Source organism: Acanthopagrus latus, chromosome 1 (assembly GCF_904848185.1).
Source record: "Acanthopagrus latus isolate v.2019 chromosome 1, fAcaLat1.1, whole genome shotgun sequence".
NCBI lineage: Eukaryota > Metazoa > Chordata > Actinopteri > Spariformes > Sparidae > Acanthopagrus > Acanthopagrus latus.
The window spans coordinates 29330039-29345258 of NC_051039.1; the positions used below are offsets into that span (position 1 = coordinate 29330039).

A 15220-nucleotide genomic window follows, 5' to 3' on the forward strand; every position below is an offset into this window, starting at 1 on the left:
TAATCGTTGCCGTTGCACGTGGTTATTTTCTCCTGCTGGTAAAATGAATCACCTCTCCATGCACAATCTGCCCATTTGATTCCCTCATGGCGGCATCCTCGGCTGTGAGCTAGAAAGCAGCCAGCTGTTGGGGTAGTATGTGGCCATTTGTATGTCCCTTTGTACTACTAAGTGCTCATCAGCAATCACCATAACCCCCAGTCATTAGACAGCAGAGAGCAGCGAGAGAACTTCCAACCTCGCTGCTCCGTTGCGTCCCTGTCACCGGAGATACTCAGGCTCGCATGTTGGGGACCGAATTACAAACTCAAAACACGATGTCTCTCTCTTGTAAGGCGCTTAAATATTAATGGTTTCCATCCGGAAATGCTCCCTGCATGTCTCACCTTACAGGTGTTTCTCTGGCTCGCCCCCAGCTGGTCTGGTACATACACAATAAATACTGAGGCATTGTCTAATCCTGCAGGGATGCAAGATCGGTTGCAAAATGCATGCAGAGAGGGAAGAGCTGGGGGAAGAAAAAGTAGAAGAAAAAAATCTCATGTTCCTATGTTAGCTGTTGAATTTTTTATTGCTTTTTTTTTAATAAATCATAGAAGCTTCCATCCCTGACACACTGCACTCAACTGGAACGCATATATACGTTCCAATTAGCAGAAACCCCTGTTGAGACCAGAAAGGATTGAATCTAAACAGGTTCATCATAGACCAAAAAAAAAAAGAAAAAGAAAAAGAAAAAAAGAAAAGTATTCCCTTTCATTTGCTAAATTAAGCAATTTCTTTCCCCTGAAGGAAGCTGCTGATAATCTGCATTAGGAGACAAACTGCCAGGGATAGACGCTCAGAGCATGTGGCTGCGAGGAGAAATGAAAGAGCAGTAGAACAAAATGAGTGTTTCACCGACTGCTTTAATTATAGCCGACCATATGGTGTGAAATAACAATACGAAGTTAGACGGTCCAACATTATCTCAGTCTGGATCCGAGGCTCCTCCCTCCGTGCGTGCGGGGCTCGATTTGATCAAATCCGTCAACTTGGACCACTTAGACTGAGCCGCACTTTTTTTTTTTACAACACCGCATTTGAGCAACGCCACAACTTGCGCCGCAGTTCCTCCTCCTCCTCCTCCGTCGACGAGTGTCAGTTCAGTCCCCGAGAAGACAAAAGAGAAGAGTGCGGAACAGGACCTCTTCTCGCATCCACAGCACACCAAATCTGCCCGCCAGCAATGGAGAGGGAGGTCATATCTTGTCCGAAGTGGCACCGTGCGCTTTGGTTTCTGCTTTTCAACATGCTTTTCCTCTCCCACGCCGCTCAAGCTGAGATAACTTGCAGGTCGTGCCACCTGGGAAATAAGTGGGGTGCACGGGAATTACTGCCGAATTTTAAATTTCGCGAAGCTGCCACGGAATTAAGGGGAGAAGTTTTTGGATACGGAGACGGGCCGGGGAGATCCGGGGCCGCGAGTGCCGAAAGTCGGAGGCTCCGTTGCGCAGGAGGCTCCGCTGAACGCGGTCCAGAGCGCGCAGGATGCACGGAGCCGAGGCTGAAAAGGAATACAGACAGCCGGCTGCACGCAAAGGGCGAATTTAGTGAGAGCGAGTTTGCGAAGGTAAAAGTTTCTCGCGTCAAAACGAATGGCCAGCGGAAGACCCGCGACGGCGCAGGTGGACCCTCCGCCACCCGGTACGCAAAGCGCGCCAAAAGGAGCAGTAATGATGATGAATCCAGACCCGCCGGCTCGGCCCAGAGTCAGGACCCGGGAGTGGGCACGATCCCGGCGGCCGGGCGCAGAGTGATGCGCTCTGAATTGCGCTGGAGCGGAGACGAGAGGAGAGCCGCCGGTCCAAGGCAGGAGGAGCTAAAACTTAACAGTTCAACGTTCGCTTTGACCGGGGATTCATCTCACAACCAGGCTATGGTGCACTGGTCCGGCCAGAACAGCAGTGTAAGTCCTTTACTATATGCACTTTGAGCACCACCGGCCGTATAAGCGCGAACCGACAGAGGAGGGAGACGTGCGAGTGTGTTGGCCGTCAGGTGCGCACACAGCAGCCCCGAGAGCGAGGAGGCAAACCTCTGCTGCGTTTAAGATGTGTGTGTGTGTGTGTGTGTGTGTGTGTGTGTGTGTGTGTGTGTGTGTGTGTGAGAGAGAGAGAGAGAGAGAGAGAAGGAGACTTTAATTAAATTGTCACCCCCCAAATGGGATATTATGGGATGAAGCTGCTGTCTTTCACCATACCTTTTCCCACATTTGTGTTTTCAAAGACAAAGATGGATCACTTGGGTATTAAGTATAATTATAATGTGTAATATTGAGCTGTAGTGCAGAACAGCATCACGGGAATCACAAGACAGTGGTCAGTGCTTTGTTCCAATTCTTTAGAGATTCTAGATGATCACAAGTTGAAGTGAGGACTCAAAATTCACACACACTTTTGATCTGGCCAGTGTTGTTTTTCTTTTAAGTTTGGAGAGGGGGAGAATGCCCACCGGTAGAGGAGTGTGTGAAAGAGCGATGGGCTTAATCTCAGGAGCTTCTTCAGTCTGAGCAGCTGAATTGATGTCGGGTTAAAGCTGTTCAAGTTGAGCAGGGAGCATCTCTGACCAGAGGGCAGGATTTTCAAGTAGGTTTCTGGGGACAGGTTAAACAATCCCAGCCATCTTCCTTCCCCTTTCTGAAGCCGGGTTTCCTGAGCCACAAGCCTTGGAACGCCCGCAAACTTTGGAGCCGAGGTGGCCTCTCTTTCTTCGCCGGCTTTCAATCCTTTCATGTAAAGGCAGGAATGAGGAGATCAGATCAGTGAAGTTGCTGTATAACAGGAGCTTTAGACCAGAGCCGATAATAAGCTGTCTAAAATGTTTGTTTGCTCTTTGTTTGACATAATCAGATGAACAGCAGAAGCTGCACTAGAGGCGGGTGTCACACCTCAGTACTCTCTTGGCTCCACATGTGTACTGTGTGTTACACTGAGCAGGTTACAGGAGGCAGTTCTGATCAAAAAACTAATATGGATTGTCTGGATGACAGATTTTTGCCTGTAGCCTGCATCTCAGGTGTAATGTTTGAGAATGGTGATTACTTTTAATAGCTTAAAAACAAATGGTTTTGTGGGAAAAAAAAGAAAAGGTTAGGTCAAAGAAAGAAAGGTAAGGTTGTGAAAAATATTGCAGCCTTCAACTAATAATTTGATTATGATGAATTTAATGACGTTTTCTCTGAATTTTATGATTGTTTTCTCAATTTCTCAATTAATTATTTAGACTGAAATGTAAAGAATAGTGAAGCCCACTGTGATGCTTCATAGTTCTTTTCCATCCAGCGATCTAAAATCCAAATATAATCAGGTAACAGTAAAATAAAGGAGAGCGAATCCTCACATTACAGTTTGTAGAATCAGAGAATGTTTTGCATTTTTGCAAACATAATATTCCCGACTCCCTCCAGCTGCATGTCAGAGGATCTTTGAGCAAGATACTGAACCCCTAATTGCACCTTGCATGGCAGCCTCCGCCATCAATGTAAGAATGTGTGTGTGAATGTATGAAGGTGACAAGTGTTGTGAAGTGCTTTGACAGTCAGCAGACTGAAAAAGCGCCACAGTACTGCAAGGCCGGTTACCTTTTAGAAAAAACAACACCAGCACGGATCAAACTGTTGTAGATTATTTCTATGACGACTGATTCATCATTAAATCCACTAAGTGTTTTCTGCTTTAAAATGATTGTTTCGCTGTCAGTCATCACACCTGGATTTTATAATGGCACCGAGATGGTAGGAAGGAAAAAAAAAACAAAAAAATCAAACTTCAAATGGCGCAGGCCTGTGCTGCACATAAACAGATGCAGATGTTTTATTAATGTGTCTACAACACAAAAGGTGAGCACTGTCAGTCGTTGCCTTCACGTCATTGCGACAATGTCAAACATGTCCTGCACCTGAGTCCAGCTCTTCTTACTCGCAGTTGTGCTTCCTTTTGCAGCACATCTTCTGATGGACTTGATTAGAATGTCCCCCCATTACCTGTGATTAAAAGCACAATATGGAAGAAAAGGAGGGATTTTGGCATTCCAGTTCGGACAGTGAGGTTGAAAGATGTTGGAAAATGTTTGAGAACCAACAATTGTTCATATTGAGGAAATCTCTGTTTGAGTCCCTGAGCAGCCTGCCTCCTCCGAGCGTTATTGTATCATTCTGCACAGTGTCATCCGTGGTGCAACGCATTTTATTGCTTGTTTTACCAGCTGCCTTTAATGCAGCATTTTGTCACTCACTGTAGGAGAAAAAAATAGACGGAAGAGGCTTTGTCTCGTATTGAATCCAAACCCGTACAAACAGGCTTTAGGTTGTATCCCATCACGTTTGTCTTTTCAATTTTAGATTATTGCTTTAAAATGTAATTAGCATGGAAAGAAGGGAGTCTTCGGGCAGCTTAAAAACAAAAAGCGCCAGGGAACAGTTCAGATGTATCTACTTGCTGCGAGGACTCATATCTCAACACACCTGCTCCCTCCACTACAGATTCAGAATATGATTACCATTGACGGAGAATCGAAGGCAATAAAACATATAAAATTGTCTTTTAATCCCACACAACTGTGATCCTGGAAAAGGAATAAAAATAAGTGTATTTGTCTGGGCTGTCCATGAGTCAGTGTCCTGACTGTTCCACAACTGCACAGCTCGATGTAACACCCACACCACTTAGCCCTGTCTGTAACAAAACCAATTACAGTCAAACACGTATCACCAGCTCCCATGCCCTCCACTTCGCTTCTGACTGAAATTCCATCCCGTGCCTCAGGTGTTTCTGTGGGCTTAACAAACTACTGTAGCTCATAACAAAAAGTGGGAAAAAAAAAAAAAATCCTGAAAATGCCAGAAACAAGATTTCCATTTCTTTTTTTTGTTGTGATTATTTTTGCTTTCTCTGCCTCTGCCAATTTTTGTTTACCCTCCAAACAAAACTCCTATTACTATTTAGCACCCCTGTTGGATTCTGTGATCTGAACTGATGTGGAGCTATGAAACCATTTGCCCCTATTCTTTCAGTCACACACACACACACACACACACACACACACACACAGCTTACTGGCGGCTGTGCGAAAAGAGACGATCGCGATTAAATATGTAGAGTTGTTGCTATAAGCGGGAACAGACATCCTCAGTCTTTACAATCTGAGCTGTTGTATAAATAAACAGATGAGTCAACAGCATACAGATAAGGCCCTCCTTCACTGCTGTTAATATTTTCACCTTTAAGGCATTTACAAAGCTTGTTTTTATTTTAACATTTCCACATTACTGAAAGCCTGTATGCCAGATTGGATCGGAGGTTATAATTATGACTCATGAAACGTTGGCCACAGGAGTCATGTAAGCCTCGTACAGCAAATACAGGGAAGCAAACGTAACATGAGTAAATACACACACACACACACACACACACACACACAGCAGATGAATGGACAGACTTTAGCAAACGATAGTGCGTGGTATTACAATAAGACATGAGGAGTTGGTATATCATGCCTCTTGTGTGTGTTTGCGTTGTGTCTAGAAACGAGATAGTAAATAAATAAGTGAATAAAAGTGTGAATAAAAGTGTGCACGTTGACATGTGAGTTGCCTTCAGCTGTGAACGTTCTGACTTCAAACTTCTCTCGAGTCAAAGTTTCCACCAGCAGTCCTCAGTCTGATCATGACGCACGCTTTGCATTAGGCAGTGACCTGCAGCTTAATCAAAAACTGACTCACCCTTGAGGGGAATGTTACCTGAAGTGAAACCAAACTGTGTTTTCAGTACATTCCAGGATATGCTTTGCAATCAGGTTGTCTTTTTAATGCAGAGAGCTGTACTAGAGCTGAAAGGAATAATTAATTAGTTGTGTGAGTGATTCAGTTTAATCACCAACTATTTTGATAATTGATTAATCAGTTTGAACCCTATTTCAGAAGAAAAGTAAAGATTCTCTGATTTCAGCTTCTTTAAATGTGAAGATTTTCTGCAAACATTTTTTATACACAACAACTAATACATTAATTGAGAAAATAACTGACAGATAAAAACATATTGAAAATAAGTGTTAGTTGCAGCTGAGGTACTCTCTCAAAACCTTTCCTTTGTGTCTGCTTCAGTAACCGATTCCTCTACATTCTCAATGAAGATGTTTGACAGCTCCCCAAGAACTGGTGGTAAGCTTGTTGCATTCGGCAGTGTAGGTGGACAGCAGTGTAGTGATGGTGGGGAAAGATTGAAAGAATGAATCGCTCTCCAGTTGAGACAGTCATCTCCTTCAGAACCAGGAGGATAAAACAGTGTTAAACAGTCAGAAATTCTGCCATTTATTTCAAGTAAATCACACATTACCACAAATCTGATTTTTGCGCCTTACAGCATCATCTTTAATTTATAATTACAATACTTTGCATTCCCAAACACGAGGCTGAATTGAATCTCAACATAAATTGAATAAGTATATGATATGAAAAACAAAAACACAGCATAACAAAAATGTATTTTATTTCACAATCATTTCACCTTTAGGTTAAGTAATGACAAAGTCTGTATTAAATAGTTGCAGGTGAACATATTCTTTTCTTGTTATCAGTCACATTTGCCATTTAACTGACTTCATCTGAATTTTAGCTGTCAGTTAATTAGCCTTAGATGTTGCATTATTCCCCAATACAAGAATAAATAAACAAAACAACACAGTGTTATCTGAGTAGTGAAATTATGGCCAGCCATTACATCAGAATTTCATGGCTTTACAGATATATTAACACAACATGCTCTTCTCTCAATCTACTGTGCTGAGCAGGAGGTTGTCTTTGTCCTGTGTTTTGCCTGTTAGGCAGCTCTTCCTGTCTGAATATGTATTGCTCCCAACACGCTCCCGATACTGGAAAACTATGGTTTATTAGAACTTTATGCAGCTCAGGCCATCAGCTCTCTCAGTTATGGTAGCTTTGTACTCTCCAAAGTAATTGTTGAGAAATCAGATCGCAATGACATTGTTAGAAATAATTGCACTGAATGGGGCAACAAAAAGTTTTTTTTAGCAAAAAGCTAGGTTAACTACAGTTATTTTGAAGATAAATTAAAAAATATAACCCAGACTTTTTACAGACTGATTTCCTGGTTTGACCAACCACACTCGACACAGTCATGAAAGAAGGCAAATATTTACAGTGGGATTGTAAGTGACATCAACCGTGCTGTCATTTTTGGTTTCATCTCAGAAAAAAGTGTTAAGCTAATCTCCTAACTGTTTCCATGTTTACAACCTGTATGATTAACTAATTGTTTGTCTAATGGAAGTATTTTTACACCACAGCAAGTATTTTGATAAGTTCAGTGTTTATATAAATGATAGAACAGATTATCTGGACTACAAAAATAAAGATGAAAAAAAAAAGTAGTTGTAATAAACCATAGGTTTGCTCTAACTGTATGAATGGGCATCACAACTATCCCTTTGATTCAGAGAGATTTAAAGCAGTCTGATGGTTTATTGGGTTTGTTAGATGTTTGACACAAATAATGTAATCAACCCCTGCTGAAAGAGGACAATGACTTGAAGGTTGTGTTATATTAAGTGATTTTCCAATTATAAAACTATGTCATGCTATTGTTAAACTTCTACATGCATATTTAAAGCAATGCTAACTGCATGGTTCTACAGATGGCATGTCCTAAAATATCAATATATAAAGAGGAGAAAATGAGGCTCTGGTTATTAGAAGGAATTGATAAGGCACAATATGGTTATTTTCAGCCCTCCTCTGATGGCCAATACTAATACGGTAACAAATAATTTCACGTTTGGAAATAAGTTAATAATCTGTACTTGTCTCCTCTGAACACTTGCAGAACATGTGTTGCACATTGCACATTGTGTTTTCTTCCCCTGGAACTGTAAAGCCCACCATGGCGATCACATATCTGACGTAGTTCACAAACCAACCTACAGGGGGCACACCGCCACCTACTGTAGTTCAAAACAACATTACATTAACAGGACAAAGAAAAACAATCTGGTTTCATATTAATGTCCCTGCTTACACCTACAGTCTTCACTGATTTTCACAGAATAAATGACATGATATAAATTAAACAGTACTGACTGATAGATACTGTGCATCCCTCGTAGGAATGTAAAATGATTACAGTAACATTTTCTTAGCCAGCATTTGTAGAATTGTGTGTGACGCCATCATTTACTTCAGTCAGTGCAGTTTCTGTAATGTTAGACACTTGGTTAATGGTACAGACTGTATTCTGGTTTAATGCCGTTATTCTCATTGTCTATCAGTGGGATCCATGGGGGTTGTTGGTGTGTATTGCTGTCTCCCTGCTTTGACACTACCACTGAGGAGTGCCAAAGTTGAAAAAATGTACATGAGGCTTCAATTAACCCAGTGCTGCAACACCGGACAGCACTACTCAAATCGCAAACTCATCCTGTGCCAAGATGTCAATTGTTGGTTGTGAAAAAAGTTGCTGAACTCACTAATTCAATCTCTAATCTCTGGCCCAGAAATTAGAGGCACATCAGAGCCTCCATCTATAATCATGGAAACACAGAGAGAGAACCAAAACCGATCAGATACCCGCTGTGTTCTTGGCTCTTGAGGAGCAGCATTGAGATTCTGAGAAAAAGGTTACAGGCAAAGAGCAGACTCACCATGGGGCTGGTGGCATATTAATCGAATGGATGTACGACATGCACCGGGACAGTATTATTTACATTATGAAATGTCAGGCATTGAGTACTTTGCTCCGTCACTCAGATGGATTCAGGCCGACATATTGTCTACCAGGCTTACAAGTTTACTCTTGAGCTTTAATTCCTCCAGAGACATAGAACATGTCCTGCTGAAACGTGTCCAATAACATTTTGAAGTGAAACTCTAGAGATTTTTGAGTGATGTTTCAAAAGATTTTATCGCCACTTAATGAGGAGTCAATCACATGATGCTCTTTGAAGTGTTGTGAAAAAGTCAATCAGGTATTTCATCACAGTTGACAGTCTCACACTTCCTCTCTGGTTGGTGAGGGGATGTATGGTTGTGTGTGCGTTCTCATAGCCATGGCAACGCCCAATTTACTGCCAATCCTTGATTTGCTTCACCAAAGTCACATCGATGCTGTGCTGTGGGATTCTCTTTGCACCATCCAGCCTTCATAATTTGCTAATTTTCAGACATTTGAAGGCTGTCAACGCCACATGGAGTTGCAGGATGAGCTATAAACTGAACACATTTACAACATGCTCATCCGAGATGGCAGAAATCAAACCTGCAATTCAGGACAGACGCGTGTAAATGGACATGATTTGTGCAGCAGGAGAAAGTGGTCAGGTTAGAGGAAAGTACAACTCTCTCCTCTCTGAGATGAACAGCGCTCTACTATCTGATAGTTTGTCGTGTCTGCAACATATTTGTTATCTTGTTTAAAAACGACAACACGTTAAAAAATATGTTAGAATTAGATGATTTTCAGTCAAATAGGTGTATGGATGGAGCTGTGTTTGTCCTATATTTATTATTCTGTCTCTGTTCCAAACTGAAATATCTCACTATAATAGATGGAATAAAATTGTGTTAACTCGTTGTCATTTGTCATATTTGTAGATCACTCTCGTTCTCAGGCTCGCTCCAGCAGTGCTCATCTAAATGTATAAAAGAAAATCAGCCAAATCAGAAAAAGGAGACAGAATAAGAGGATCCAAGTCAAAGAAACAAACAGTGCAGGAGTTAAAATATGGGAATATCCTAGAGACAGTACAAAATAAAATAAAATAATTATATGATGTATCTATAATGCAATTGGCCAATTGTAACATCACCCACTGGTTTGTGGACTTGTATTTTATACCTTGAGGACTCGTTTTTTTTGGAGCCAGTTGTGACCATTTAGACAAGAGACTGGCGCAGGGGAGGATCGTAAAGGGCAACACCTGAGGGTTTAATTAGTAGCTGGAGCGATCATTTTAATCCCATAAGGTTCTTATGTAATGGAAACGCTGTTCACTGCTCCAGTAAATAGGACAAACCTTAGATACAATGTAGCAACAGGAGATAAACTAGTACGTTCAGCTCATAGAAGCCTTTGGCTCAGCTTTGAGCTGGAAAGCTATTGTTATACTAGAAAGATGTAAAATAGATAACATTGCATACGGCTGATTAACAGCAATTATAATTTGATGGTTTGTTTAACAACCGGACTTGCTCGCCAACCAGCATGTAATTGTCCCCAAATCAATGTTAGATTGATTTCATGAAAAATAATGGGATGAGACGTGATCACTTGTGGTACTTGTGAGTATCAGTTTGTTCAGGACATGGAAGAACTACACTCAGTGTTGCTGTTGTTATTGATTTTAGATACAGGGTGTAGTTCTTCAGTTTAGAATGGTATAATGTCAGTTTTAGTGGCAGTTCTTAGTTTCATAGGTGTCCTATCAGAATGGAGAATGGAATAGACCATGGTATAACCACTGCTACAGTCTTCACCACCCTCTGTAATGCCTTGTGGCTGAGGACTGCCGTACCAGGTGGTGATTCACCCAGCTGGGATTGCCTCAGTTGTGCACTGTTGTTGTGAAGTTGTGAAGTATCCTGGAGTCCATGTTGAACTTCGGCAGCCTACAAAGAAGAATAGCTGAAGTCTTGCTGTTTTTGAGACGGTGTCATCAAAGAAGGAATACTGCACATGCATCACCAAGTAAGATTTTATGTTTTTCATCCAGCAGTTTGCCGCAGTGAGCATGATTGTAATGTCATGCACACACTATGCAGCACACTGGAGACAGCATGACGGCTGCCACACACACTGGCTTTTCCAGAGCATCGCCCCGTATATCTTAACCTCTTGCACATATGCACTTGTAAGCCCAGACAGAACGCCAGAAACAGCTCTCACACAATCTTTATGAGTCCTAAAGTGCTAATCAGGATTAGTCCACATTATCAGTTCTAATCATGATTCGGACTCATAATGTGTATATAGAGAGCATGGCGAGTTTACTGTAGCAAAGCTTCAATAAATACTTTGTGTTCACATAAATAACCTCCATATTCAAATTTCATCTCATAGTGGGTGATGACAGTCATCATTGCAGTCATTTTGGCGATTGAATTTAAAATATAAATACTATTGGGCCAACTAATGGTCTGGCTATCCATCATACAATATAGATAATAGGTTTACATTATCTGACACCTGAGCCAACAGTGTGGACGTGCAAGTGTTATCCAGTAACATCTCTATGAGTGGTTTTGGTCACATTTGTTAAAGGTCTTCATTAGAGGCTTCTCCTTCTCTTGTGCTTTTATTTTCTTAAATCTGTGTCCATGTTTCTTTCTGCGTCTCCTCCACCCGTTCTCCCTCCACCTCGCTCCCATGCACCTTGTAATAGTCATCCCAGGTCACGCCACAAATCACATTGTGAGCTTCCAAATCAGGTTGCGAACATCCAATTGTAACGTGAGTGTGGCCTAATCTGTGCGCTTTCAGACCGGTTACTTAATAGGAGAGAATGAAAAAAAAAAAAAAGAAAAAAGGAAAAGACACATTGAGGCAACAAGCATAACTGAAGCCACTGTGTGGGCTAAGCGATCCTTCGGGTATGTGCCTGGGAGTGATCAGGCAGGCGGACGGTGTCACGGTCCAGTGAGCAGTGTTTACTTGCCATCAGGCTGCATATGCCCATAAACAAAGTAGGATCCCAGTCCCCTCTCTTTTTAGAAAGAAAAATCCCACGCGAAAAGCTTGTAAATGAGTCGGTATTTCATTCAGTCTGAAGATACATGCTTTCAGACGCTCCTCTTCAATCATCCTCCACCTCTGAGTTTCCCCTCTTTAAGTTTTTCATCAGTCGCGCAGTGACAGTACTTCTGCTTTGTCTTTTGTCTCAGCCCACTACATTTGCAGCCCCTTTATTTTTTCACGGATTCGTCTTGTGCTGTACACGAGAAATTCAGCTGCTCACAGTGTGGATTATATAGGAGGTCATTAAAGAGGGTGATGGTTTATGGAAACTCTTGTTCTCGTCTCCCTTTTTTTTTTTAGTTAATGTCTGAAAACTGTGCATCCATTAGAGCTGTTATAGCTTTGTGCTTTTGTCTATCTCATTACTTTATATTTTATTCGATATTGCTGCTGCCCTCTTGATCCTACACTCTCTCACCTTCTTCAGCCTGTTGCACCTACCCCCTTTCCTTTCCTCACCCTCCTCATTAATACACATTTGACAACTGGCTTTGCACTTTCCCTGTTCACATCCTACTCCAAGGACGACCGTGACACGGTAATTTGGAGAGGATCTGTGTCTGAACCTTGTAGCCTCACTACTCGTCTTCGCATTTAAAGTTCAATCTAAAGTAGGGAATTAACTTTTTAAAATGCGAATCTACCAGCCACTGTCACCCGCCTCTCAGTATGTGTGTATTTTTTGTATCTGTGTGTAGATGCGGCAGCCAGTAGCTCCTTCTACTTTCGCTTCATTTTTTTAATATCATTTTTTGAATCCATGGCTACTTCTACTGAAACACAATTTACCTATGATTGAGATGCACTACAACATTGGAAATGCTGCGACCACCCCAGGAAGAGAGGAAAAAGAGGTGGCATCAGAGCTAAGACGACCCCACATGGGGTTTCTCTACCGAGTCTTCTCCAGGCTAATGCCCGGTCGCAGGAGAATAAAATGAGGGAGGTTCACAGAAACATGGTTAACCCCTGACATCCTGGATCAAGAAACTGTACTGGATGGGCAGCCCTTATTCAGAGCCAACAGGACGCAGCACTCTGGTAAGAGGAGGGGAGGGCTCTGTGTCTACGTCAATCATGCTTGATGCTCAAAGCGGTTAAAGTGGATGGAACGGTGTTCACCCGATGTTGAATGATGTCGACCATATTATCTGCCCAGAGAATTCACCAGTGATTTTTTTAAGTTACTCTGTACTGTACATTCAACCAGATGCGAACTCCAAAAATGCGCTGCAGGAATTGTCTGATGTCATCAGCAGCAGCATGACTAAACAACCGGATGGAATTTTCAGAGGTTTGGATTGACAGTCCTGTGGCTGCGTGCTCAGCCACCTCCTGCTCACGCTGTACAGCAATGGCTCTACTTTCAGGAATCAAGGGAACGCCATTTTGAAATATGCAGACTATGCCACCATCATCGGCATACATCAGTGCATCAGTGAGAGCTGAGCTGGAGCATGATTACAGTTACAGTTTCCAATGCTTCCCATTAATTAATAGACATGCAGCCCACCATAGTCTAATTTGCTGCATCATAGTCTCATATTGATCCAAACATATGTATCACCTCTCATAATAGCGCTGGAGATTAACATAACATTTTGCACCCTTGCTTCAGCAATGCATTCTGTACTCCCCAGTCAGCCAACCCCCCTGCGCCCTGCTGTACGAGCACATTACGCTGCCTCCCCCTCATATCAAAGCTGCGCCAGTGTAACTTTAATGAGGTGGAATTATCTATATCTTCTGGTCATGGAAAGAAAAAAATAATAGGAAGAAAGACTTACAAGAACAGCTGTCTCTAACAGTAAAGTTAAGTGCATGTACCAGCTTGTATTCAGTCTCTCTCCAGTCTGTTTGTCGGTTTTGTTAAGCTAGCTGGGCAGTACTTAGTCTATTTCTCTCTGTATTTTATTTACCAGCCACTCCCAGGCAGCACTGTTGTGTGACTCTGTGCCTGAAAAACACGAGACTGAAATGCAACTTGCTTTATTTATTATATTCAACAAATGCCAGTGGGAAGCTGTGTACTCATGAACCACGGCTCGGAATGATTCCCGCGTTGTGTGTGTGTATGCCGTTCACGTGCACTCGACAAAATGACACTCCAGCAACCTCATCCACACAGAGTAGTCAATTTATAGTCAAGATGGCACTCACAGGCACACATGCTCCTGAATCGAGTCAGTGATTATCTGGTTTCTCAGTTAAGGTTTAGTTACAATTCAGAACTTATAGGCTACAAGATTAAAAGCAATACATTGATATGGACTATTGATCATAACTAATAGTCTTGTGTTAAAATTGTACAGCTAGAGCTGTGTAGTAGAGTACATTGTGACGACTGGACTAATCACCTGACAGCAGAGCCAAAGCTTGGAGTTATATTTGATTTTTTCCTACTTTTTAAATTTCCCATTAGTTCACAATTATTGCCATGCTATTTATGAGATAGCCTCTTATTTTTATTTTTTCGTATTATTTTTGTTATTTTTAATCTCAAAGTGCACAAGATTGATGCATTTACCTTTAGAATGTGCATGACTTTATTCCGGGGGAGGTCCACCCACCATAGCCATGAAATCCTGTGGAGAACCAGGTTCCTTGGAATTACCATCTCTCATCACACATCTCCACCCTGGTTAAAAAGGCACCGAAAAGGCTTCCTACAGAAACTTAGGAGGGCTGAATTCCGGTGCAAGTTATGGTAAACTTTTACAAAGGAGCAACAGAAAGCTTCCTGACTGGAAACATCACACACTTGCATGGTTCGTGCATGGCCCCGGACAGGAAGGCTCCACAGCGGGTGATTAAAAACGCCCAGAACATTACATGGTCCCATCTACAGAGCGTCAGCGACATTGGTTAAGTGAGATGTCTGCACAGAGGCCAACAGATACTCAAAGGCAACATCCACCCCAACCACAGCCTGTTCACCCTGCTGCCATCTGGCAAAAGATAAAGAAGTCTCCACTGACATAACACCAGACTATAGAGCAGCTTCATTCTCCAGGCTGTGAGACTCCAGAACTCATCCTCAACACTCCACTGTCTAAAACAGATGATCAATTTACTTTGTAGTAGTGAATCATTATGTTGAAACATCTACCAGCCACTTTAATATTTTACCAAAGCCTTCAGTAACAGCGCTTTTTTTCCACATAGTGGCCGAACAATGACCTTTACCCCTTACTCATGTTTAAAAAGATACATTTGAGTTTAGCCAACATTTACAATAGTTCTCTTACACTTGTGGTAAAAAAGGATTCCATCCTGAAGCTGTTCTGTCTGTAGTTTGAACAACAAGTCCTACAATGTAGCATTTAGAGATACAGATAGTGTTGCACTTGCTAATCCCTAATATATAAAAAAACTTGTGCTACACACAAGAGCCAGTTTCCTTTGCGTTTCTGAGCTGATCTCCTCCTGGCTTCAAC

General features: G+C 42.0%; 1 protein-coding gene across 7 annotated transcripts in view; it reads left to right on the forward strand.

Annotated features, from left to right (window-relative positions):
• The first annotated feature begins 912 nt into the window (after window positions 1-912).
• The window catches only part of LOC119026073 (VPS10 domain-containing receptor SorCS1), a 183179-nt gene continuing 168871 nt past the window's right edge, over window positions 913-15220 (forward strand). For all 7 annotated transcript variants that reach the window (XR_005077035.1, XR_005077036.1, XR_005077037.1 and 4 more), the window contains exon 1: window positions 913-1948. Coding sequence is in view for 3 of the 7 variants with exons in the window: in XM_037110191.1 (XP_036966086.1) it covers window positions 1229-1948 (720 nt within the window). In the remaining 4 variants the exon portion in view is untranslated. The remainder of the gene's footprint in view (window positions 1949-15220) is intronic.